Here is a 27,624-nt window from a genome sequence, read left to right as displayed (position 1 = left end):
AAATATTAAATAGTAAATAAAACAGCAAATTAGTAAGAGATTTAAGTTTTATTGAATCTGATAGTACATAATTTATAACTAAAATAATTTTTATATAACACGATAAAGTAAACAAAAAATAAACAGAGGTCAACATAGATTGGACACGACCCAGTCTCTCGTAATAAGAGAATACAGGGTAATAAAACCCTTTTCTCAAAACATAATTGGCTAACTAATAAAAAAAAATAACAATTGAAATGAATGTTTATATTCATTCTTAGATTATTGAAGCCAAGATATAGGTAACATCTATATGTTACCGATGTACATAAGTACTTCATGCAAATCTAATACATTTGGAAAAAAGGTTAACATCTGCAGTTCTTCTGACAAAGTTAATTTATATTTGACCAATTCAGCTTCAAGTATTTTTAATTCCACTTGGAATATTACTAGGAATAAAATAGCAATATCTCAAACTGCTTTCCATCCAGTAAACTCCAACATCGAACCCGATACTTTTACATCCGTGACCTTGATAACGTCAGTTATGGCTGCAATGTGATACTAACTACATACAATAGAACAAGGGAGATGATAAGTGTGCTTGACTTACTGACAATCTGTACATTATTAGTATGAACATGAAACTACCATAATGCAATCGATACATAGTCATTTTTTTATCAGTCACAAGACCATATTCCGTATGTCAATGAATAAATTGTCTTGTTACTTTTTTGACACATTCAAAATAATTTTGATTTAAAGGACTTACAGCTAAGAACCAAAAACATTATAATAAATCTTTAAATAATAAATAAATCACATCTATGATGGTCATCATTTGACAGGTAAATTAATATTAAATTAAATATTTCTGAAAACCCATCACGAGGTTGCAAAAATTATGATTAACTGCAACTATGTATCTTATACATAAATTAAAATAGTACCTATTTTGTCAGAATACATGATAAGTACATAATAAAAAAATGTGTAAACAAGGAAAATTAGAGAATGAAATGCGTATTTCTTATATAAGAAACTAATTTTCATTCCCTAATATGTAATAGAAGAAACCTTAACTAATTCAATATCAAGGTCAATTTAGTTTTGTATAAATTGTTTTGTCTCCTTGCACTCAATGAATTGTAACACTGAAATTTTAATTCTTAACTACAATTAATATATTAAATAACTATCCTACCATGGCCGCATGGCATTCTTTTACAACGTTGACTTTGAAAAAGGATTGTAACATTTTGCAAGTTGCCAATACAACAGTATGCAACCCGAGAACAAAGCGGTAAATGCAGGTAGAACCACAGATGTATTTTATAATTTCCTTTCTTTCCTTACCCATTAATCTCATTAATCTAATTACTCTTAACTAAGCAAACAGCTTTACCGTTCAAGTGGTGTTCACAATAGGCAGAAAAGTAAAAAATAATTTTAAATTTATAATTACTTATATGATTTTGTGAAATTTATTAGAATCGTTCTGAAACAAGCCGCAATCTCATATCAACTTTTTTTCATACTGTCAAAAATCTAATTTCTCTCTTTGAACTTGTTAAAGTAGCGAAAAATGTGTGAAAATATATAATAATTGAATCATAATTGAACCTACACATTAAATTTAGAAGCGACTATAAATATACAATTACATAGTTCATTCTTCTGCGTACATGTTTACCACTTGAAGAGTTGTTATAAATTAAGGATAGGTATATATTAATATATAATATAAATAATAACAATTTTACTTTTGGGAAAACCAATTGTGAATTCCGTTAAAATGGAAATGTTTTATTTAGTGATCCCATTTGTCAGTAGACTACCTCTGCTGTTGTTATGAGGAAGGTCACGCATCCTGAAATTAGAATTATCTTTGTAAGATTACAATTATAAATGTTCAACCAAATAAATTATTCAGTATTATCATACGGCATCCTTATATTTCATTAAATTTCTTATATTTCACTGTTGTTCCGATGCGGTGAGTATTTCCCGTTTATTATGCCGTATGTCGTTCGCACTCTTTTCCTGCATTTCGTATCGCATTACAGCGTCTATCGGGGTTGATGTCATCGATATCCTATGTTATTTTTATATTGTTTTTATGCATTTAAAAAAATTACTTGGTCTAGAGTCAGATTTTGTTCTGCAGTCTCATAATGAAGGCATAATTAACTTTAATTACTTCTGCATTTGAAAATAACCAGCGCAATTTAATGTTGTTTTGAATTGTAATGCAAATTTAGATAAATTTCAAGCTAATACAGCTTTTTATAAAATGTCATTTATTGTACAGTTTTAATTAAATTATTTATAAACGAACTTAAGTTCTTGGATTTCAGTCACATAATTAATCAATTTGTTTAATGAAAGCATCGTTATGAAAAGGTTTAGTACCCATCAGCTGATGGCGGTGGTGGTGTGACACTATCCAGCCCCATTTGGGAGAGGTTCTGTAGGGCGGCAAGAGCCGACTGGTCGTGGGACTGCTCCGTAGTGGGCCCTACTCCGTGACAGATGAGCGGTGGTACAGTGGACAGGGTGATGAGAGACAGAAACTCCTCATGGTTACCCTGGTAAAACACAAATTAAATGGTCATCAGGCCAATGCAAAAGGTGAAAATCTGTATTTTAGATTTAATTTATCACAAAAATTAAAACAGTGTAGAGCACCAAAACAAAATAAAATTGTGTAATAACAACCGATATTCAACAAAATATTATATAAAGCTGGTTTAGTAACCATTTTAATACATTTATAAACTTTAAACCTCAAAATCTCAGAACAATGTTTAGCAGATTTGAAATGATATGAAAAAAGTTTACAGTTAACATACATATGCATAAGGGCGGGAATATTGGCATAAGGCAATTTATTCCTATCTACCCAAACCACTCAATTTGAGAAAATCAGTGGTATACAAACTAGCCTGTCTGCAAACATTTGGACATACTCAAAATATTGTTTGATATTGTAGGCAACATACATCTGCATAATCAAGGAGTGGAAGAAATAAGCTCTCGACTAATGTGTGCTTAACATTAATCAGCATGAAATCCTGTTATCTTTTAAGTGAGTGCAAACTGCTATAAAGTTTACGACTATCTTCATTAGCCTGATGTATATAGGTATATCTGTGCCATTTATTTTGAAAAGAGGAAGTGTGGGAAAATCCATAAAATTAAATAAACTAGTGATACATGTAATTCAATGAATTAATGTGGGCATATAATACTAATTAATTGAAATTAACATACATGACAGACATTCAGCTCATCGATTATGGAATTTTAAAACTTTGACATCGCGATTATTTATTTATTTATATTATTATATAATAGGCAAGCCTTTGCTGGTGTGCCTATTTTTAGCACACATTTTGTTTGCGATATTTTTGACCGGCATGGATGAATATTTTCAGTCTAAAAACACTGCTGGGGAGTTGTAAATCTTAACGGGTTATAAAATTTAAGATGCGCAACCAATTATAAGTGACTAAATATTTTACCTTGGGGAATTCTGCAAACTGCACTCGGAATCCCAAGAGCTTGGCCAAGTAGAGGAGTTGATCCTTGGGCCTGATGACCTGGTTGGCAGCTGCTGGTTGGGAGGGTGATGCAGGGGCAGGGGAACTGGCACCCCCTCCCCCTCCAGTGCTGGAGCTGACCACTGAGCTGGAGATGGGAAGAGCCGGTGGAGAAGAACCTGGAATACACAGATTGATTTCTTTTACAAATTGCATTAGTTCATTGTTTGATTTAGTCCACCCAGTGCATAGGGGAGCGACCCCTCAACCTGCCCCTGCAACTCTGCCCTGGACGACAAGGTGTTCCTTGGATAAAAATAAACTAACACTAAATAAAAATACTAAACGAGTTGTAAATACTATTTTAGACTATGATTTTTTAGCATACAACTAAATAAAATAACATGTTTCAAAGATCATTTATTTTTACCGCACCAAAGCTGAATAACTTAGCGCCTTACATCTGAAAATGTGAAAGTAGAACATGTTTTGGGGAAAAAAAGGCAAATGGGTTATTGACATGGGAATTAAAGAGTCAAAAAACATGTTAACAATAAAATTGTAAGGTAATTTATAGATAATTTGTTTATATATAAATACTTATATACTGTCGGGTTTCTGGAACAAATTGGTAACTAAAATTTTACTAGTTGTGAGACATTGCACTTTTGAAATTAAAAGCTGATCCCAAATCAACACTTCAAATAAAACAGCCAACTGAATTTATAAAATAATCTTTTTTGTATTCATAAAATATGAAATATTTTTATTTACTTTAAAGAAAGATTATTTGATGCCAGTTATGAAGACATCTCATTTTTCAAAAATTTGTAGTTGACAACTTGTTCCAGAAACCAGACGATACGATACAAACTTATTTACAAATTTATTTAATACGGATTTTTTAAGATTTTTTTATTGATATTTAAAGTTTTGCTAATACATTTACACAATGATTATTATTTACCGAAACATTATTCTCCTTGGCATATCGCATGTCCATAGTACCGGAGGATTCTAGAATTTGCAATTGACCTGTGTTACGTTGAGTTCCCTTTAGGACGGAAGCATCTGTGCAGTGTTCCACAATTCGCGCAACATCCTTCTCCAGCACCGCATCTCCAACGAGTATTCTCTTAGAAATAATACACAAGCATAAACAAATCAAAACTGGAAGATCTAGAATTTACTAACTTCTGTGATTGTGTTCTTGTTTAGCCAACGCATCAGCAGTTGGAGACTTTCCTACTCTTAGGAATTCTTTGGCTATTTTGGCTGTTTGTGCATTTACACCTGCAAATGTAATATTATATTGTCAATTGTTTCAGCATTCACATTGTGGAAGAACTTTTAATTATATGTACATATTATAAACAAAAACTAAAAAAAAACACTGTATTTATACGGTACACCCAAGCATTAGGTGTAATATTTACAGGAGCTTATATTTATACCTGATATGTGATTCTGAATACCAGAAACTTGTGTTCTAACTTATATTAAACTCACGTGTGGCGCATAAATACAATGTGTTTTCAACAATGTTTTGACCAAGTCCAAATGTTTGCAGACTAGCTGGATTTTCTCCATAAGTAGTTATTTAGATCTAAATTTGTTGCAACAGAGAAGGAAAACACTTAACAGAAGGGAATATGGAAGTCTAGGCATCCGCATTCCCTTCAGACTTCCACATTCCCTTCTCAAAAGTGTTTTCTCTCTCTGTTGCAACAAGTTTAAATCTAAATAACTACCTAGAGAGGAAATCCAGCCAGTCTGCAAACATTTAAACATACTCAAAACATTGTTGGATTAACTAAATGGTAAAAGAAAAAGCATAAAATAGGAAAATTGTTTTCAGGCGTTGCCTAGTAGGTGGTTTAGCCAGATGAATCTCACCCACATGATAAAGGTTTCAGCTCTTTTACTTCTCAAAAGTTAACAGATGGAAGAGTTGAGGAAATGTGGATGTTAAAACATAGGCAGAATGGTGAATGTTACACAGTGAGTAAAGTGGTCACTTGAACCAACTAATGACAGGTCATAGGCCCTGTGGATGCCTAGACTTCCATATTCCCTTCTCAAAAGTATTTTCCCACTCTGTTGCAACAAGTTTACGTGTTTTATTTATAGTATAATCTTTATGTAATATTTTTCTTAAAATACATACATATCCCATAGCATAAATATAAATTACACACAAGGTGAAATTTAAAAACGTACATATATTATAGTCATTAATTAGATGCATGGCAAGGTTTCGTGGTAATAATCATCTAATAAAATAAATAAAAATGTGCAAATTTTCTATAAATAAAACAGAATACATATACCATTTCATGTGCCATCTAGATCGACAAGACAAAATCTCCTCTTTGCGTAAACTAATTTTTTAAAACAATCTACAATACCTAGAATATGCGAGCAATATAACTATAGATTTTATCAAGCAAGAGGTCTCAGGGTCAATTTCTGACATGGTTGGTATGAAATATTAATTTAAAAGGGTATTTTCACACCAGAATATTTCATAGTCCCTGGACTGGTACTTGAAGCGTAAGACTGATCATCTTATCTTTATGTAACAAAAAAAAGATAAGATGCGCTGCGATTGGTGTACCAATGCAGTGCTCTTTACACCATTAGGTGCGGAAAGGGAATGATGATGATAAATATAGATTTACCGAGATTGATATTTTTCATGCCAATGAACGTATATTTAAGTTAAAAGTCATGAAATATTGAGAAAAGCATATGCAGTAAAACCCTTTTTTTATGTTTTTCAAGGGAGCAGCAAAAAGTGTAAAACTGAGGAAAACACTAAAGCGAGGAAATGTAAAATGCATGGGAAAAAAATGGATTAATTACATACATAAAAATAAAATTAATATTTTAGACTATAGTGTAAACATATCAGAAAAACTGTAATTGTAAAGACTGATGTTGAATATCATTTCCTATTTTCAACAAAAATTTAATTTAATGATTTTGGTATTTCATATTTATTTTAAAAACAAATTGAAATAATTTTACTGTACTAAAATTTCTCAGAAAAATAAAAATTTTAATTAGCATAAAATACATTACGATGATTATTCCCCTAAATGTGGGGAGACAATAATTTACCCTTTATTTATTTAGCTGCTTTTATTCTTCAGTTAGTGAACACGCGGTGGCACACGGTACTGTTTTTTTTTATGTCGATCTAACTTTGACTTTTTTTGACACATTCAATGAATTTCGAAAAATTTTAAACGTAAAACCCGGGTCATGAAAAACATAAAAATCTTTATTTGGGGGAATATTTTAATGATATTGTATGAAGCAAAATGGAACCTGCACATTTTTAGCTTAAAAGATGGGAAAAAGTAAAATTGAGGAATGTAAAAATGAGGTTTTACTGTATAAATTATTATTATTATAAATATATTTATATTCTTGCTTTTTATATATGATTTATTGAACACAATTTGAATTATTATGTGTTCCGTATAAACAATTTTTTGGTAGATCCATGGCTGTCCCACACTAATACAAAAAACATTGTCAATATGTTTTTACATACTGTTTGTTTACCTAATAAAATAAAACAAAAAATAAGAATATCTATATATCTAGTATAACTTAAATAAATAACGTAGAAATTTTAAATTCTCAATCAATATTAAGAAGAATAAATAGTAATAGTTACCTTCTTCTTCTGAATGTTTTCCAAGAAGCAAAATAAAAAAAAAGTTATTAACATTGTATTTAGCTATATATATTAAGCACTGTTGAGTAATGATCTTACCTATGTTATTAGGAGTAAGATAACCTGCTGCAGGAGAACTGTCCTGAACCAGGAGAAGTCCCGGAGCCAACTGGCGGCCCCTAGCCTCGGAGCTTCGGTCTGCGGTTGCTCCTCCCCCTGCCCCTCCCCCCGGCCCCGGGCTGCCCACCTCCCCCTTGACCTTGACCGGGCTGCCACCAGCCACCCCGAGTAGAGCGAGCATTTCTAAAATGATACGAGGAATGACATATTTGAAGAATGAATATTTGAAAAAATTCTGTATCATATTTTTCTTAACGATAAATTTTATTCTTTGATGTAGCCAAATTTGACTAATCTTGCCCTTACGTAATGAATATGATTGAGGTACACAGTGATTGCATTAACAAGGCACCTTGCTTGCTGAATACAGCTTCTGCACATAATATGGGCATATTTTTCGGTACATATTGGCAGTTTAGCAGCTATCTGCTTTCTATGCATTCAATTGTCATTCGTAATGTTATTCTACCTAATGTCTACATTATGTAATGTCTAATTAATAAACAGACTACATTAGGTAAAGAAATGCTGACTGCAATTGTTATATAAATAAATTAGTGATAATGATTACAGTGGTGAGAAAAATCACATTTTTATTTTATGTACTTTTCGGGAACCCTCCGTGTGCGAGGCAAGCGTCTTAACTATTAATACCACGAGGGCCACTAATAAAACCTATAGTTAAATGTACAAATATCCATTTAAAAAAAAACGGTCATGATCATTTACAATGCTTCAGAAGATTCGGTTGCATTTTGCCTGTTATATTACATCACAATTTTACTGTTGGGAATTTCAATTGATGATGATAGATAACGATGGCAGCCTCTGTAGTGTAGTAGTTAAGATGCTTGAGTCACGCACAAAAGGTTCCGGGTTCGATTCCAGGTGAGAACACTAAAGTTAAATATGATTTTTCTCAAGCCTGGGTGTTCTGAGCTGTGCCACTGTGATTGGGCCTCCTGGTCTGTTGTGGTAAAAGAAAATATTCATTTGTCATAAATTCATTCTGTTCTTATACCATTACCAATCAACATTTTATTGAAGTAAGTAGCATAGATATGTTGATTGGAAATAAAAACATATCTACCCACGTATTATCCTGGCAGAGTTATTCCACGATAGTCTCTCCTAGAGTTAACAGCTAGAGCTGCTAGAGTCATTTCTTACAATAAACTACTATACTGAATCTGGGTTTTAAAAAAATACATGTACATATTTATTTATAATTTTAAAAAACCCCTTAACCCCACGCTCAAACGCTGAAGTCTTTGTGGGCATTTTTCCCAATTTATGTTATAGCTTAATTTTAAGATGTAGTTTTCTTAAGTGTATTTTTGTAATTATATTTCTATGTAATGATATATGTATGGAAAAATAAACAAATAATAAAAAATAAATAAAAAAAATTATAAGGTCAAGTCATGTTATGTCTCATCTAGTTAGTGTAGTCATTCACTTCATACTCTAAGTACCCTCAGTTACAATTAAGAAGTTCAATGCTACGGGAAATTTAAAATAAAAAAATGATTTCTTAGACATGGTAAGTTCGAGCATTTAATTTCGTGGCAAAGCTTCTCGAAAATGTATGAAAAATTAATAAATTATAGCATTGTTATGTTGTTGTGGTAACTGGAAACAGATTTCTGGTTTCCGGGGTAGCCATATTTTTTAAAAGTTTAGAGTGTTTTGACATTTAGCGGGAACAAATAATTTGTACGGGGTCCACAACATGTCAGAAACACTCTCCGACATGCACTTGTTACGTCACCGACATAATAATTTCAATGTTTCGGTGGGAATTTTCAAAATTACATACATAACTTATAAAAAGCAAAGCGATGATAATACAATACGTAAAAAGATTTTATTTCTGTTCAGTGTATCTATTAAATAAAAAAAATATTTAAAACCACAGAATTTTCTAATTTTTCAAAAACAATTTTTTTTAAATATTATTAGACTTACAACTATTATACAGGTTTTTTAAAATAAAAAAAAAAACAAACTTTGCGCTGCATCTCTCTTGGCTAGTTTTTTACTAGCACCATCTCCCTGGGTGTGGTGGCCCGCCACCTTGCAGGTGGCACTGTAGCCCGCGCGCTTGCCCCCCCTGCTGGGTGCTGTGCCAGCCGCCTCCTCCAGGCTGTACAGGGGCTCACGCGCCCCTCCGCCCACAGCCCACTGCAGCAACCGCGATACCGGGTTACTCTCCGACGAGGTAGAGGTGTCTGCTTTTTCCTGAAGAAGATATTTTTATAATCAACTCTTACAAGACTGTGGTAACAAACACCGCTGGAAATGGTGCTGTAATGTCGTGTTACATAAAGCCAGAGACGAGATATTTTGAAATACAGGTATGTATTTCAAAACAAAAATTTAATATCTTGTCGGAATACTGATAAAACCCTCTATGCATTATTGCCTATACTAGGAAAAATCTATTTGAATGTTTGACTTGACAAATTTCCGGCCTTCCTTATTCATATTTTAGACATGATACATACTCACGAAACAATCTTAGATCCTTTAAATTGTTTCAATCGATGAGATTCCAAAAAAAATATCTGGTAAGTAGAATTAATGGTTTTCACAATTTTTTTTTTTTTTAAACTGTACTTTAGTGGGTTTATATGCATGATAACTTTGAAACTAAACCTCGGAAGATTTAAAGAATTTTATCAATCAACAAAGTTTAAAAAATGACATACTTACAATAGCATTTTTGACTTTAATTTAGATGCCTTTATCAGTATACCAATGATCTGTACACGAGATGTGTTCAGAAAATAACGGGAATTTTTTAATTTTACGGGTTCTGAAAGTACAATTGTCAATTTTTAAAATTATTATGTTGGTAAACAAGTTAGTCTGAAGTATGCTTAAATTTTCAGCTGTATTCATTATTTACTTTGTCTATGAGAGCCGCTAAGGTTATATGTGTTTTTATGAGCTCAGCAATTTTCGTTTGTTAAAAAAATGGACCCAAGAATTAGTATCAAATTTTGTGTAAAAAATTAAATAAAGTGTAACAAAATGTGTGAAATGTTAACAAAGGCTTATGGTGAATCTGCTATGAGTAAAACAAGAGTTTACGAGTGGTATAAGCGTTTCCAAGATGGCCGTGAAGACGTTGAAGATGACGAATGGCCCGGACGCCCCAGCACACCAACGACCGATGAAATGAGGAAAAAGTTAATGAAATGGTTATGAACGATTGCCGAATCACAATCAGAGAAGTTGCTGATGATGTTGGCATATCGATTGGCTCATGCATGAAATTTTTCCGGATGTTTCGATTTTTTCTAAAACAAAATTTGTTTCAAAATATTTGAATTTTGAACAAAAACAGCAGCGAATGGAAGTTGCTCAGGTGTTACTAAATCAAGTCAACGACGATGCAGAATTACTGAAACGTGTTATAATAGGTGACAAAACATGGGTTTACGGATATGACGTCAAAACTAAGGCATTCTGGATCGCCAAGATGAAAATCACCGAACACGTCTAAACTTAGCGGCTGCCACAGACAAAGTAAACAACGAATACAACTGAAAATAATAGCACATTTCAGGGGCATGTAAACCAACATAATTAAATAAATAATTGAAAATCGGACTCTCCAAACCCGCGAAATTAAAAAATTCCTGTTATTTTCTGAACACACCTCGTATACCGTTTAATAATATATGTTGTATCATTTATAAAAACAATCATATAATTGAAGCCTGTTATAACAAAATATAGCTTCATCATTTAAAAAAAAAAAAAAGAGAGATATATCAAGTCTTGTGTTCTATGTAGACTCATGTGACATCATAGCCACCACCAAAGGGTTAATAATAAGTCACAAGTTTAATTTACTACAAACTCAGTTACTTACATTCAATACCGATGCTTATTTAGTTTCTTGATTGTACAACAACATGTAAAACAGTAATGAAATAACTAAAAACATACTCAAGATACAGATTACATTACAATTTAAAAAGCGTATCTCAGACTAGAGTTGGTATAAAAATGAAACAGTTATAAAAAAAACTTAAGACCATTAACTTTAAGATTAAGAAATCATACTACATACTCGGGTAGACTTTGTTTTTACACATGTATGAAACGTGTCAAATTGAAGTGTAGAAATAATTGTGTTTACATCGATTTCCCAAAATGATTATTATATTATGATAGTGACTTCTTAAAACAAACTACAAATATCGTTGGTGATACTACAATACTGGATAACTATCAATTGATTTTTTTCACAGGGGAACCTAAAAACCGTTCTGTTAATATTGTGAGCATACAAGGAAAACTGGCCAAGTAAATTTTTGAAATTTCGAGATTTATTTTCACCAAGTTTAGTGTTATCTTTTACAGAAAAAAAAAACCAAGTCCACTTACATCTCAAAGTTTTTTTACAAAATTGATAATTGAATATTGATACCAACACACGAGAGTTCTGACTTGACCAGTTTTCCATGTATGCTCAGGATATGTTACTTACGATTTTATTCAACCAAAAATACCACTAGGGTATCAGAAAAACTATCATAATTTAGAGTAAAAAATAGCAATAATTTAAAACTAACGGCTCTTTGTCCCTATGACAAATTGATTGCAGTAAAACATTTTCGTAAAAAAATAGGTTATGCGGTATTGTAGTATCACCAAGGAAATGTTATAGTTTTTGATATGTGATGTCATTCTCTACCTTTATTAAGTTTCGAGTTCGCTTTTTCAATTGCTGATGCTTTCGTTTCGGTTTACGGGTTTCAGGCTGAGTTACGGTTTTCTTCACAGATGGTAATTTCTTTAGTTCCTCCAACATCTTTTCTGCGGCTCGTTTCTTAGAAGTTTTCTTGCTATTACCTTCACCTTCAGTAATATGTTCTGCCACTGTGCAAGTCGTAATAAAAACCTAAAAGTAATACAAGTAATTATTTATCTCATTGTCTACTGTTAAAGCTGTAGTCCGTAATTTTAATTGTACGATTAGCCACCAAATGCGTAAAATATACCGCTTCAAGACAAAGCAATTAAAAAAAATATCCATTTACATTGTATGTTCATCAATTTCTTACGTACTCTTTATACTTTATTTGACAAACTGGGAAAGACATATAGACAGAGTTTTTGCGTGATTATTTTATAGGTAAAATCTATAAATAGCACTCCTGACTAGCGTACTGCAGAGATAATGTAGAAGTATCTGATGATTTCTGGCTTCTGGGTCATTATATATATATATTTGTATTTTCGAAGTTGACAGTTAACACTGTTGCGTTTTAATGAAAATAAATTAAAAATGGCGTAATCTACCAGTCTAAAAGTAATTATATTTTAGTTATTTAAAACTTTTAAGTATATTTTTTAATAGAAATACCTAGAAAAAATATTGTTTTTATCTAATTTGTGATTTTTTATTTTTTATTATTGCGCGATTTAAAAAAAACATTAGTTTTAAAATGGCAAAATCGTATGATTTCCTCATGGTGGCGGCCTCCGTGGTGTAGTGGTCAAGACGCTTGACTCACGCACGGAAGGTTCCGGGTTCGATTCCCGGTGAGAACACAAAAATTAAAAAATGTAATTTTTCTCAAGCCTGGTTGTTCTGTAATGTAATTAACCACTGTAATTGGGCCTCCTGGCCTGTTGTGGTGCAAAAAAAAATGAAATGAAATTTTGCGTGCGTTTTACCTTATTACAGCCTTAATGCTAAGGATCAATACAAAAATTCCACGGGCACTCTGGGCAATTAGTTAATTTGGGAATAAATAATAATTGGACGAGGTCAGATCTGAACCGTAGTCAGGGTGGTTTAATATTTGGGAGGGAAGTCATTGTAACATTGCTCTTGTGCGCGGCGCGAAGTTCTTTCCTTCACAACTTCTTTTAACGGTTCCAGTATATTAGCGTAGTATGTTCCGGTTGTAGTGACACCATTTTATTTGTAGTCGGACAATCAACAAGATACCTTCTATATCTCAAAAACAGTAGCCAGGACATTTCTGGACAATTGCTTCTTCTTGGGGATGTGTGCCCATATTCTGCCACTACATGGGATCTTGTTTCAATTCAGGCTCATTATGATAAAATTATGTTTCATCCAGTTACAATCTGATCCAAAACAATAAAATATAAGGAAAGGTCTAAAAAGTTGTGGAAGCGCTGTTGCTTTTAAAGTGGCGTAAGCATTCTCGTCACTTATCTTGCACTGACCTTCGACATACCAAGATGATGTCGTAGGATTCTCAAAATTGATGTAGATGATACTCCTACCATTTCTGCTAGTTGCTTTTTCTTCAAACGGGCATCCTGAAACCCATTTGATGAAGTAGCCCCAATAGACCGTCAAGGGTGGGGTTCGTCTTCAATGGACTATCTGCGATCAAAAAGACTACACCATTCATGAATCATGGTATTCCTAGGACACGAGTCTACCGTATACTGCTGAGATATTTTCCAAAATGATACGTTGTATTTGATTCTGTTGTACGAGTGAAAATTTTGATGACGGCTCAAAACTCAATTTTATCCATACTCGGTATTTCACTTATTCAGATGTAACTTGCAAACAAATTAATTACTTGGTAATGTCGATACGTGGTATGTATATTATATCCTAGTTACGAGTCACACTATTTACTCCCCATCTCCCGGCAACTCTTCCATTCCGCAAATTACACGACCTACCTTAGAATTTTTTGTAGAACATACTTTTTTTACATGGATTATAACAAAACATAATTTATATAATATTTATCATACCTTCATATGGGGAGGTCCCTTTTCACTCTTTACATCGAAGTTGACAGGAAGATTAAACTTTAAGGCGATCTCGTGGACCATGGACACCGGAGATTTTAAGTCACTCAAGTCATCATCTCCATCAGCATCTGTAATTATAAATATTGAAATACATAATTATTAAATCTTCTAAAGGCAAAAAAAAACTCGTATCTCACATCAAACTTCACGCTTTTGCAAGGTCTAATCCCACCAGTTTCAATACAAACATACAGATAATTGTCGACATAACAGGTCGTAAGTCGGGTTATAAAATCATTTCTTATGGTTTCTATTTCAATTATTTTTCTTTTACTTATGTTCCTGAGACCACTGCATTGTTGCGCTGGTAATTAGTGGTATGTGAACTTTTTTGTCTAGGAGAATTTTTAATTTCTCCATTGTAATTTTATTTTCCTTTTTGTATATTATCAATTCAACAATCACTTATCAAAACAATTTTTAAAATATGACTGAACAGAATTACTGCATTATTATTGCGATGGTAATAACCACCGCAATAATAATGCACTGTCATTTGTCGGATTTCTCTATTGTTTCTTTTTTGAAATAATTTTTTGAATGTCTTTATTTTCTTGTTATATTTTATAATCAGTGTATTAACAACTTTCGTTTATCAGATTTCTCTATGGGTGTTTTTCTTCAATAGTCTTCCTTTGCCTCTCGGCAGGTTGAGAAACTGATATTTTTATTTTGTAGACATCTCGGAACGGCTTAAAAAGTGCTCGGGCAGTTATCACCACGCTTTAGAGCAGGTGGACAACGCATGTGGTCATAAAGACGAAAAGTCGTAAGTCAACGACAACCTGTATTAAGAAGTAAAAAATGATATGATACAGTAATCGCTGAGCTGTAACAATCTAAATTTGCAATAAATCAGACTAATTATACACACTTACGATACATCACTACAACACTGACGTCCATTCAACAGAAACAATAACAGAATAAAAAAGTTTACCCACTTAATTAGTTTTTTGGGGTGAGTCATTACAATTAGTATTGATATAATATATATTATAAGAGTTCTTCCTTTAAATCTCGCCCTGCACGCCTAGATTTTCAAAGAGTCCGGCTACTAAATGAGGAGAAAATTGTTATTACAGAAAGTATATTTTTTTAAGAGACAATAAGTACAAACCTGTAGAATTTTCCCCGTCACCATTATCGGTATCCTCTCGCTGGCGCAAGTCTCTGAGGGCCTGGGAAGCCGCATCGTGTCTCGCTGCCTGGGGAGAGCCACCCTCCCCATGGTACACTCTCCCCCCCACAGTCAGCCGCACCCGGTAACTACCCTGGTACACCACCTGCTGCAATCCAATACATAATACGATTAAAGTAAATAAATTGTATTTTCACCAAAATCATAAGCTTATTTAAAAAAAAAAAAACATCAATACACCATGGTTTCAAAATATTACAGTCCAAAAAAAAAAAAAATTTTGAACATGAATTTAACAATGCGTAATAGTAATACAGGAATAGGAATTCCCTACATCACTATTTTACTTACTAGGCGCAGAGAAGTATGCGCAAGGGAAGTCTTTAATCTTTGTTTTGATATTTTGAAGGATTTTTTGTCATGTTGCATTTTTAATCAAATTAAAGTATAAAAATTTTCTTTTTTTATATCCTGAAATAATTTTTGTATAAGGAAACCTATCCACCACTATCACACATATTTTTTTGGTACACATTTCATAGATGTTTATTTTACACAGTACTGCGTGGAACTTATCCCACGCGTAAAATGAGATTCCGCTGTGCAATTAAATGCAATGTGCATTATAAACAAAAATTCACATCTCGATAGCAGGCTACATAAATTATCAAAACATTCACTTTTCATGAAAATGTTATGATTTTAAAAAAATTTACTTGAATTTTGGATTATACTTTTTTTTTCACACTCAAATTAATTTTTACTGGACCAAAATAACATAACAAAACAAAATATTTAAGGTGTTAAATTGGGACAACATATCAGACCAGGAACTCTCGAGCAATGGCTCGATATTATGAAGGCATAATACTCTCTAATAGCAAGAGTACTCTTCGTAGGTCTATAATTAACACTTTCAAACACCTTTAATTTAACTTAATCTTTCAGTTAAGTTTTTTTTTTTCATTTAAGTTAGTTGACTAAAAACTCGAGATCTGGAAAAAAAACAACATATTTTGTAGCATGTAAACTTGAGTTCCAAAAAAGTTTAGTAGAAATTTCAAAATTAAAAGATGTAATGTGACAAAGAGATTAAAAACATAAAATAATTCTGAAAACAAGTAGCAATTTTAAAAATTCTCATATGAAATTTTAAAACTTAAAATAAATCAAAAATCCATTCGAAATATTGAAGAAAATAACATATCACACATCTTATAAAATAAAGTCATAACTCGAAAAATCTGATTTTCAGTTAAGTATACAGAGTTATAAAAAAAATCTCATGCTAAAATTTTTACTTAATTCTAACTTAACGATTTACCTGTTTAATGGCAATGCAACACACTTATTTGAACACCACTGTTTTCAAGTGTCATATTTAAACTTTGTAATTTTCTTTATGACAATTGAAATTTTATTTTAAAAAACATCAAAGCATTTTTTAAAGACAAATCTAAATATGTATGGCACATCGGCATTGCAAGGGTGAAAAGAAAAACAAAAAAAAGTCAATGGAAAATACATGATTTTAGGACAAGGTGTAAAATTAGGTTTTTGGCTCTCCAGGAAATTCTGCTTTTTTGGGTTAAGTCTATTTTATCAGATGTACGATAGTGTGACGACTTACATCTTTCACAAAATTCTGCTGATACTTGAAGTTGTTCAGAAACCTGTTGTTCTGGTTGTAATAACGGCTGTTGCGGTTGTAGGGCTGCAGCTGCTGCAGGGGGTGGGGGGCGTGCGTAGTGGGCAGCGGGGCTGGAGCCCCCTCGGGAGTGTACACGGCAGTCTCCCCAAGTTTCATAGTCAAGGCGTTCAGCTCCACGGTGGGCATGATGGCGCCCGCACCTGTCGACATGTCTACAGATAAAACGTTTGTACTAGAGTAGTACATATCAAGATTCAAGTCCGCCCTGTGGTTTAGGGGCCATATTATTCAAGGTTTAGCGTGTTTGACGTTCAGCGAGGACAATTGAAAATTGTACGGGGTTCAACTTTCAAATGTCAGAAACATTCAAAGAACCAGAACTTATTAAAATGTAATTTTGAAGTTTCGGTGGGGATTTTTAAAAATTACAAAACTTTTAAAAAACACGGCAATGATAATATTTATACAATACATAAAAAAAAACATTTGGCTTGGTTTGCAGTCTATTCAAATTTTTTTTTTAATAAATAAAAACTCTAAACTACCTCATTCAGACAATGAGTGTAAAATATAGTTCAAAGGGGGAAAAGACTATGATTGGACGGGCACCGCAAATGAATTTGAGAAAACTAAGATTGGCGTGTGGAAAGAGTAGATACCATTAGGGCGACGGTGTCTCTGCGCACGGGGGGCACGGGGCGGAGGGCGGGGGTAGGCAGTGCGCTGGAGGGCCTCAGCCGCCACAGCGTGCTGCGCAGCGCGGATGCGCAAGCCCTCGGCGCTGTACTCCTCAAGGGGGCCCCCCTCCCCGCCGAGGCGGAGGGATACCACAAAGCGCTTGCAGTGAGCGGGGCCCTGCTCCGAGGTCAGCCTGTATTGGTGCTGGATCTGGAAATAAAAACAAAACTTCTATGTTACATTCTTAGGCTCCTTCAAGTAATACATTAACATCTTCTTTTAGTGCGGTCTTCTCTGCGTAGGTTGGCGATTATCATAGCTTTCTCAACCTTGTTGACTGCAGCCCTAAACGATGACGTGGTACTCTTTTCATACCACTGCCTCAGATTTCAGAGCCAGGACACCCTTCGGCAAACTGGTCCTCTTCTGCCTTGTATTATTAATTGTGGGAGCTGATATTTTTCTCCTCTCATTACATGACCAAAGTATTGTAATTTCCTAGTTTTTAGATTGCCAAGTAACTCTAGATCCTTTTTCATACATTGTAGAAAGAACAATCTAATTTCAAACTCCGTTTCTACAAGTCTAGTGATCTTGAGCCTTTTTATATATTTACAGAATTCAAACTATTGTATTCTCCTTTCTATTACATCGATCAGTGGCCAGGCTTCCATACCGTATAATAACACTGGAAACACATAACATCAAACAATATGCATTTTTAGATATAGGGAGAGGTCGTCATTGGATTGCATTTTCACGAAAATTCCTCGCGCTTGTTCAATGCGGCATTTAATTTCCTGACTGTGATCCTATCTTTCATTAACCATGTATCCAAAGTATTTATACAAAATTACATGCTCCAGCATAAATAAATATATTTATATTTTAATAATTGCAGACAAATCTAAAAGGCTACTACTTCTACTACTACTTTTTTTCTTCTCCATATTAAAATGGCAAATAAGTTAATGTCTCGACGCCCATGGCGTGCGAACAAATAACATGTTACACAATATTTTAAGTATGTCCAAATCTTTGTAGACTAATACTGCAATTTAACTCTCTCGGGATTTCATCTAATGAGACTAATATCTCAACAGGGAGGAAGGAATTATTATAAATTATTATTAAGGTCATACAGTAGTGTTTTGAAGTATTTGCTTCTTATATGATAGTGCGGGACTGTTTATTTTAAAAATACAATGTTTCCAACAGAACCTATGTTTTTACAGTTGTGTTTGTTCAGAGGTTAAGCTATTGGAGTCAGAGGGAAGGTATGTAATTAATTGCATACAATAATCACTCACTTTAAAACTTAATATCTTATATTTTACTGTGATCTTTTAATTGTTATTTCATACTTTAAAGACTATTGAATGTACTCTAACCAAACTTATACACGCACTTACTGTTGGTACAATATTCAATATTTATTTGCAAATAAATTCCTCAACCAAGATTTACCTAGTAAGGTTCAAAATATTACGTAGTTGTGAAAACATTTTCATTAAAAAATTTTAATTCAAAAATAATTTTGCGCCATTTCTGTGAAAAATCACTTTAAGGGTGCTGGATTTATGTTCCATCATTCAAGGTAGGACATTCTTTAATGCTGATAGAACATGGAAGCCTTAAATTGTTGCCTGAAGTATTTATCATATGTATTAAAATGAATCTGTACATTGACATCATAAATATTATCTCCACATAAGCTGAAATAAACCTACCTTGTTGAATCGAGCTAACTCATTCACCAAGCACATGGAAGTCTTCTCTTTACTGTTGGCCACGTTGGTAGGGAGGTCGGGAAGGATCTGCCCCACGGTAGCCTGAGGCTCCTGATGCGAGGGGGGCTGGGGGGGCGGCAGCTGAGTCACCTGCTGGAGAGGAGCAGGAGGCTGCTGTACCGGCAGCACCGCCTTCTGGACTGGCTCGGGAGGCGTTTTCATATCTACATTGTTGGGAGCCATTGTCACCATTACACCTGAAATTTTATATGGTAATAAAAAAATATTTCTTAAAATGGTTTATCAATCCAATTCTCCATTTGTATGCTAGCCTCTGCAAAGGCTCTGACGACCTTGCGCATGCAATCACAATTTTGCTAACCTTATTATTTTTATTTGTAAAAAAAAATAATTACTAATGACAGAGTGACATTTTAATCTACTTAGTTTGATAAGACTGGTTTCATCGCCCTCACAACATCGTCTAAGTGGATAATAGAATTGTTATCATTTTTTAAATTTTGATACCGTATATAAAATTGTTTGTATTTTTGATAAGAGGGATGTCAACAAAAAACACAAAAAAGTTTTGTGTTTTACAGACACGTGGAAAGAGGTTTAATTTTGTTTGTGAATAAACAGCCCTATAAGGTAATAAACTGATTTCCTTTTTATTTGATGGCACTTCAGCCCAAATAGAGTCTTGACCTCTTTTAATTTTAGCCTCCAACTCCGACTGTGTTCAGAAGTATTTTCAAATAAAAAAATTACAAAATCTACTGAACGTGGAGAAGTTCCCTATGCTTCAAATTTGGTGAACAAATGGTAAATTTGAGGTGCAATAGATTAGGAAATAATGTTACGGGACCTGTAACAGACTACTAACAAAACCAATGTGGATGGGGATGTACATGACATGACATATTGCACAAAAAACTACAATAAAAAATATTCTGAAAGCCCCAGTCCCCAGTCAGAACATGCTCCTTTGACATAAATAAAAAAACTACAGTTTTTTATGTCTGTTAAACAAATCTATGTAATGGTTTTACTATTATTATTACATTAGCGAAGAGACCACTCCATGTGCACCGCACAATTGTAGTACTACAGCGTGTTGAAGTGGGCACTGCTTTTTATTGTGTGGACACTACAGACATGTATTAACACACAACAAAGTGTGTTATATAACACTCGCACAATTGTCACGCAGCGTGGCATATGAAGAAAGCCCCAAGGTGTAGACAGCACATCACAGCACCAACTTAATTGTTTTGTGTGATAATAAATAATAATATGAGTGGATTAGGCCAAATAGGTATAAAAAAAATGTATATTTTAAAACATGTAAATGTAAAGAGCATGTTTTAAAAAAGTGTAAAATGTTTCCCTCGGCACAGGACATTCCACCTCAGTGAAGGAACATTATTTTTTATTGAAAACAATAATACAAAAATTGAAAAAGGATAAATAATCAAAATTGTGCTTACCCTGGTTATTCCCTCGGTAGCCGACCAGGCGAGTGATGGGCTCACCCTGTGCGTGCATGTGGTAGGGTGGATGGGCCGGGGGCGGCTGGTGCATGGGGGGTGGAGGTCGGTGTGTGTGGGGCTGCAGCCCGGGGGGCAGAGGGGCCAGGGTGGGCGGGCGCCCGCCCCCGCCTGGGGGGCCGCACAGTGCCAGCCTCACGCCCTGACCACCCAGCATCCTGCAACAAAAAATTACATTTTTAATAACTAAATGGTCTAATAAATAAATAAACAGAGTGGTGGAAATCAAAATAGTGTTAGATGACAAAAAACCATGTGTGTAACACTTCCTGCCTTAATGCTCAAAATCCTCTGACTGACAAAACCGAGTAATCGAAGGGGTCGAGAGTTTCAAATACCTGGGAGAATATGTTACAGAAAATGGCAGCTTTCAAAAAGAACTGGGAATAGCAGGCGCTACATTCAACAGTATGAAAGCTGTCTGTCAGGCACCTCGCTAGGGCCCAAAACAGAAAAATACTGAGTTTTGAGAATAGTTGTATCAGAAGAATCTTGGGTATGCGGTGGTTTGACTTCGTAAGGAATGAAGTAATAAGAGAACGGACGCAGCAAACTCTGGTGACAAATGTCATCAAGCGGAGGCGATACCGTTGGCTGAGCCATATACTGCAAATGCCTTTGGATAACCTTAACCGCGCTTGCCTACTTGACAAGGCATAAGGTCTCTACGCCCACTGCTGACCGTTTGTCGGCAGTTTATGTCAGAACTACGAGTCAGGATGCGAACCTGATTTGGGACAAAGATGTCTGGAGGCACTTTGTGGACACCATATGCTTCCCATAGGGAGTGGAGACAGAAGATAATGATGATATAACCCCAGTTTTGTAATAAAGGCAAATAATTCTCGAAACAGTATGCAAAGTGATTCTATGAATATTTAAATATTTAATAATCAATAAGGTTTTAAAATCGCAGAACAGACTGATTTTTAAATTTACTACAAAAAGTACGACACTTTTTAAGAAAATTAATGAAGCTTACCGAGGGATAATTCCATTTAATATTTAATGTAACCTGACAAAGGAATTACAAATTCTATGCACGTTAAGATACTATGACAATGCTTAGAGATGCAAGATTCACACTAAATAAAATACATTTTGCAGGTTTGGACAGGAGTCCAATGTAAAAAGAAAATCTGGCATCGAATGATTAATGTCTAGTCTGGTTGCTTGAATGGAAATTGTTTCATCCCCTCACATCTACATCCACACCTCAACCCTTAAATAAACACCGCGGCAGTATGCAAATTTCAATGGCACAATAAAATATTGAAACCTTATTCAACTCATAAGACACACGAAATAATGGGCTACAGAATAAAACAGCGCATGTATAACCTGATATAGGCACACAGAGCATTGTCCCCTCCTCGCAATATAATGGATTGACATAGGGGAGATACACTGTATTCGGACAAGCCATATGATTCTTTAAGTGTTCAATTTTTTACCTGCACACTTGTCATTATTTAATTTGGCTATTGCCGCTATTTTCTTAATGAAATATTGACTTATTTTATACCAGTATTACAATTGGCTCAAAATAAGTTAATTTAGTTGAGTCTCATGAATTAATTAGGACATAATTGATCGTTCTAGAGACCATAAATCACTGTTAGATTAGATTCTAGATATGCTGCGAATTTTCAGACCAAGGATTTTTGTAAAAAACATGCACTTATAAACAATACGAACTATTTAATCTGATTGTAGTTTTAGTTAAAAATAACAGCAATTTATTTGTACAGACAATGTGTGTATTTGGATTTCACCTTATTGGCTCTTCAGTGAAAATTTTCAACAGATAATAATTTTGTTTAACCTGTAAATTAGTTCAACTTCTTTCTCTTCAGACAGTTTTTATTTCATAATTTCTTACACCAGTATGAATTGGAAATACGCAATATAATTCAAATATGCATAACAGTTTTTTTAATTTTATTTATTGATGATTTTTTTTATAAAATAATAATTATATAGGGTATGTATACATATTTAATAATAATGTTTCTACCTCTCTTATAGAGTAACAACTCATGTTTTGAGAGGGACTTTGTTTCAGGCATATTTTTATTTTCTAAACAAGTTCCTTAAAATTGGACATTATATTCTAAAAGAAACATAATTTTCTGAATCTCGTGTGTATTTTTTTCATTTGATTTTTATAATCAGATTAATACGTTTTAAAAATAGAGTATATATAATAGCTAAAGAAAACATTTTACGGTTACGGGGTTAGAGACCTGGATTATATCACTGGCTGGATTACTTAGTGATCGCTTTATCACTGTAAATTAAAACAGTTTTTATACCTACTGTAAGTATTCAATTGTTTAAAAAATATATACAAGAAACCTAAAAAATATGCTTAGTATCACTGATCAGCCTATAACATAGTTTACAATAATGCTATGAACAAGTAGGAATCTCTGGAAGAGCATTAACTATTCACCTAATAACTCAGTTTTCAGTTCTTTGAATACTTTTTACACAACCACAACATATTCACGACTATTAAATGCATTCATTTAAAATATACAAGTACATTTATACTTGTTTTATTATTTTATTCTGCACAAGATGTTTTGTGAAACACAATCCATAGATCAAAAACTACACCTAGCTTTTTACAAACAATTCAATCAGGCGGATGATGCCTGTAATGGTTGAGATTCGGAAGGATGGTTTCCCATACAACAGTTTAAAGCGTTAGGTTCCTAGGATTAGGGGCGAAATTCAACTAACGGGGGACCATCACAAATAATACAGAGATTACAGTGATATCATAAACTTGTTTAGCACTGACTCCATGTAAATAAACATGACAATTACAGTAAACAAACATTAATAAGTATGTCTGTGACTTAATAGCCGTGAAATCATTATCTCACTAGGTACAAATATTGTTAAGGTACAATTGAAATTGACCAATTAACATAGCGTTTAATAGTTGATGGAGCCCTTTAGATGGACGAAAAATATTCCTATGTCTTGTTGAATAACCTTGCTGAGCAATGTAGTTTCAAAACTTTTCTTTGTGTGGTGAATGGTGACAATCATCACTAACAGCACTGACAGTTTATTTAAAGGATTCAATAACATTCAATGAGTTAGATATTAATGTAGTTGCGAAATCGAACTTTTTTCATTTCATAAACTACAGTGGGTAAGAAAAAATTTAGTCTTTCATTCGAATTTGACATTAAAATGAACAATTGTTACTAAACGAATTGACAACAATACCTCATACAAATAAACTCATAAAATGTTATTTCGATTGCGATTAACTTATTATAATTACCTATTCTGGTCTCTGTGCATTTGATGAGGACCCATTTGATGATGTCCAGGTAAGCTGTGGTTACTCAAATGTTGGCCGGGGTGACCACCCACGGCCTGGTGGTGGATATTGTGATGATGCATCATGTTTACTGTTAATTCTGAAAAATAAATGCACTTGCTTTTGACAGTTTTTCGGAAATGTCAACGATTGTATTGTCAATAAAGAGTCATCTTTGGCTATTGTCAAAAGACCCGGTAGCCATTGACATTTGCGACTGGCATATTATTTCATTTTACCTTGAGATAGCAGATGACTGTCTGAAGATAGGAATTAATAAAATTTCTAGAGGATTTGAATAGGACGCAAAATATACTTTTCACGGTGAATACATTTGGCAAACAGTAAAGAAAATTTAAGAACAACATGCGGCCATGTTATTGTGTCGAATTATTTTAACTTATGGTGTTGCCTTTTGCTGCAAATGACTGCCGCTTTCCTGAAATTTATTACGTTAAGTTGTATTTTTTTTGGCAGCAGTACCTACTCGTCATTCAAAAATAAGATGCTGTAAAAACTAAAAATAGTTTTGTATTAGGTTTTATTAGAATTATTAGGATCATCCAGTTTCATGCATTTTTATTTTCAATCATTATTATTTTCTAACATTTACAACCAAAGTTGAACCACATAATATTCGTAGTCACCACAAAAAAAGAATTTATTATTATTATTACCTATCCCTTCAATTAATTACTTACCTATCCATTAAATTTCTCAAACATTCATAAATAAAACATGTTTTGCTCTGTTATGGTTACCACTTTATTTTTTTGTTGGTATGTAAATAAAAAACTGTTCAGTCAAAGCAAGTCAATGGACGCGTGTTGTAGACAATGTAAATTTTTCGTATTTTTTTTTTTCAATTTTCGATGTAAATAAAAAATACAGTGTTTATTCATTTTTTACTAAGTCGACTATCAGTATACTCAAATGGTTCGTTATTTTTTGTTAAAATGAGGCCATACAAAACTAGCAGCAAGCGATTATTGGTAGGTAAACTACATTAAATCATGTATCACAGCCAGAGAATGACCTTTGTTTATTTATTTATACACGTGGCAAAAATATATTTCGCGCTTACATTCAACCGATAAATAATCCTAAATACAAAGACAATATTTTTTATTTATAGATCTACCCAGTTATTATTTTCCCAAATATAATGAGATATTTTAGTTATATAATTAAATGAATGGAAAATCTCTGTAATCTCGATTATTTTATACATCGCCGTTGAGGTATTCTAAAAAATAATAAATGGCCTATTTCATACGTACCGTCCCAATCCACATAACCCTCTAGAATTAGGGTGGGTGGATACTTATTATTTTGTTTTTTAAAATATATTTATTTGTTTAGTTTCTACTCGCAGACGAAAATATGCAAAAAGAAATCAAGTGAAGATTAGTTGACCTCATGTTCTACTGGTTATAGTGAGTTTACAGGCAATTGAACAAGTGAAATAATTTTAAAGTGGGTTTTTACTAGGTTGTAGAAACTACTATTTTTTAACTTGGCGATATTAATTTACTTTTGTTTATTTTTTTGTATATATATAGATGATATTTGTATATTTATTTATATCAATTTGTATAAACATAATATCAAATTAATATTCCCTTATACCCTTATACGAGACGAGAGCATATTCCCTCTCATTTTTGACCTACGTATTTGCTTGGTCAATATTTAATCAATTGTGAAGAGAGACTTATTTTCGCGGCTTTCGGAAAATAGTAATTAAAACGGATCAAAATAATTTACTCTTTTGCACACTTTACACGTTTACAGAGATTGATTAATTGCTTACCAAAGTAGGTATATTAAATTGTTACGATAATAAAAAGGCGATCTCAACAGTTTCGTAGCAAGAATAGTAATTTTAGAATCAACTACAAAGAAAGTATGTAGAAATAATTAATTTTTCTTATTTTTGTTTCAGAGATCGGGTACTATAGTTGAGCGGACTTCGGCGTTTTTGAAATTGATTGGGGAGGATATACTCAACGTGTGGCTGTTAGAATTACCGTTTCCCACGTTTATCAAACTAATTTTAACTCTAATTTTGTGCATGGTTGCGATTATATCATTATTCATACCGCTTATTCTGGTCATCATTACCATCGCACCCTTTGAAAGATTCCTCACCAGGTATTAAAATATATTTTTTTTAAATAGCACCGCAACACAGTTGAAAAATCTCCATTATGGTGGTGAACAGCTTGGCTTGAAAATTAATTAATAATGATATTACCGGGAATCAAACCCAGAACCCAAGCGAGAAAATACGCAAGACGAGTGTCTCAGCTGTGGTGCTGCGGTCTCATTCTTATTTTATTTTTTTAAGTTTCTATTTTTTTTTAGATGTAGTTGGAAAACAAGATAATAAATACTTTTCAGGAAAGAAAATACTTACAAAAAAAAATTGTTGCATTTTTGTCATTTTTCACTATTCATTTCACTAATAGGTAAGTTCAATCCTACGGAAAATTGGATATGAAAATGTTTTCTTACGCGCAGTAAAAATAAGAGCATTAAATTGTATGGCAAAAATGAACTACTTTGAACGACGTCACTAGTTCATGTGAATCAACCAATGATAAGAGAGTTGTGAGATATTTCCGGTTTACGGTGCGTCAACGGACCTATCGGCTGAACCGGTCGAGAAGAAGCGGAAGAGAAGTTGAGACTACACACGCGGAGTAATTTCAAGAGTACAAAACTTTAAAAATCATTGCGCTGATAATACGATATATATATTTTTTAATGTGGCTTAGTTCAATATTCTATTGACATATAATAATTTTTAAAAACTACTGAACTTCCTCATCTGCCTGTCTAATTTTTTTTAGTTTTGCAATGAAACTGCCCGCCCTTTCCCGGAACTTTTAATACTTAAAGACTGGTGTTTTTCTTTAGTTTTGCACATTCACTCTTAATTTTCCATACAGGTACTAATTTAGCGAAAATGTAATATTTCCGATCAAACTAAAAAAAAAAACAAAACCTAGAATAATAAAAAGCTTTCATTGTACCCCTCACTTTAGTATGGCCAGTTTGTGTTTAATCAAGTACACATGCTCAGTACATTCCTTGGAAGACGGTGAAGGAATACGATGTTGAGGTAGGATTACATTGATCTCGTGTGTTGTGGAGGGCTGTGTTGGGGAACCATCTGGTGCATATCGCGTCGAGGTGCTTCGACACAACTCACGAGAGCGATGTAATTATACCCATGCAATATCCATTTGAGCGATCCTCCTTAGAAAGAAAGAAGAACGAAATAATACAAACAAAAAAAAAACAAACTGTCAATGCCTAAATTTCTAAATTTCCAAATAATTCCCTCATCTCAGTCTAAA

The 27,624-nt window shown here is 33.4% G+C and overlaps 2 protein-coding genes across 7 annotated transcripts in view; one reads left to right on the top strand and one right to left on the bottom strand.

Moving 5' to 3' along the window:
• Positions 1–29: 29 nt before the first annotated feature.
• stau (double-stranded RNA-binding protein Staufen) lies at positions 30–24,669 on the bottom strand. 4 transcript variants are annotated; one of them, XM_088233058.1, is made up of 15 exons: positions 24,499–24,669; positions 24,221–24,359; positions 20,857–21,074; positions 19,367–19,623; positions 17,618–17,846; positions 16,938–17,170; positions 15,287–15,455; positions 14,107–14,234; positions 12,050–12,256; positions 9,348–9,579; positions 7,318–7,521; positions 4,725–4,823; positions 3,513–3,709; positions 2,401–2,576; positions 30–1,858 (listed from the first exon to the last, which is right to left on the bottom strand). In XM_088233058.1, the coding sequence occupies exons 2-15, from the start codon at positions 24,343–24,345 to the stop codon at positions 1,795–1,797; spliced, it is 2,538 nt and encodes an 845-aa protein (XP_088089184.1). In that variant the 5' UTR covers positions 24,346–24,359; positions 24,499–24,669; the 3' UTR covers positions 30–1,794. The 4 variants fall into 4 exon arrangements, with proteins under 4 accessions (XP_088089184.1, XP_088089187.1, XP_088089188.1 ...); XM_088233061.1 differs by having other exon boundaries at positions 16,938–17,158; positions 24,499–24,666; XM_088233062.1 differs by having other exon boundaries at positions 15,287–15,452; positions 16,938–17,158; positions 24,499–24,663.
• A 391-nt stretch (positions 24,670–25,060) lies between these two features.
• Positions 25,061–27,624, top strand: part of LOC148277307 (myrosinase 1-like) — a 45,095-nt gene continuing 42,531 nt past the window's right edge. For 2 of the 3 annotated variants that reach the window (XM_088233065.1, XM_088233063.1), the window contains exon 1: positions 26,273–26,413. The gene's annotated coding sequence lies outside the window, so the exon portion shown is untranslated. Of the gene's footprint in view, positions 25,252–26,204; positions 26,414–27,624 lie in introns of those variants that run through there. The other variant, XM_088233064.1, reaches the window with a different exon arrangement.

The sequence above is a fragment of the Micrasema longulum genome, unplaced genomic scaffold, assembly GCF_059751315.1.
Source record: "Micrasema longulum isolate JH-2025_06_02 unplaced genomic scaffold, ASM5975131v1 h1tg001052l, whole genome shotgun sequence".
Taxonomy (NCBI): Eukaryota; Metazoa; Arthropoda; class Insecta; order Trichoptera; family Brachycentridae; genus Micrasema; species Micrasema longulum.
The sequence above is the reverse complement of the archived record's forward strand: the minus strand, read 5'-3'. Positions and strand labels throughout refer to the sequence as shown.

What these genes read in the sequence shown, in the direction of transcription:
- stau (XM_088233058.1), bottom strand. Translation starts at nt 24,345, where the DNA reads ATGATGCATCATCACAATATCCACCACCAGGCCGTGGGTGGTCACCCC. An exon ending in CTACCGAGGGAATAACCAGG is followed by an intron (nt 19,624 to 20,856) that starts GTAAGCACAATT and finishes ATAAAATTTCAG; the next exon opens with GTGTAATGGTGACAATGGCT. An exon ending in CAAGAGAGATGCAGCGCAAA is followed by an intron (nt 7,522 to 9,347) that starts GTTTGTTTTTTT and finishes GTATCATTTTAG; the next exon opens with AAATGCTCGCTCTACTCGGG.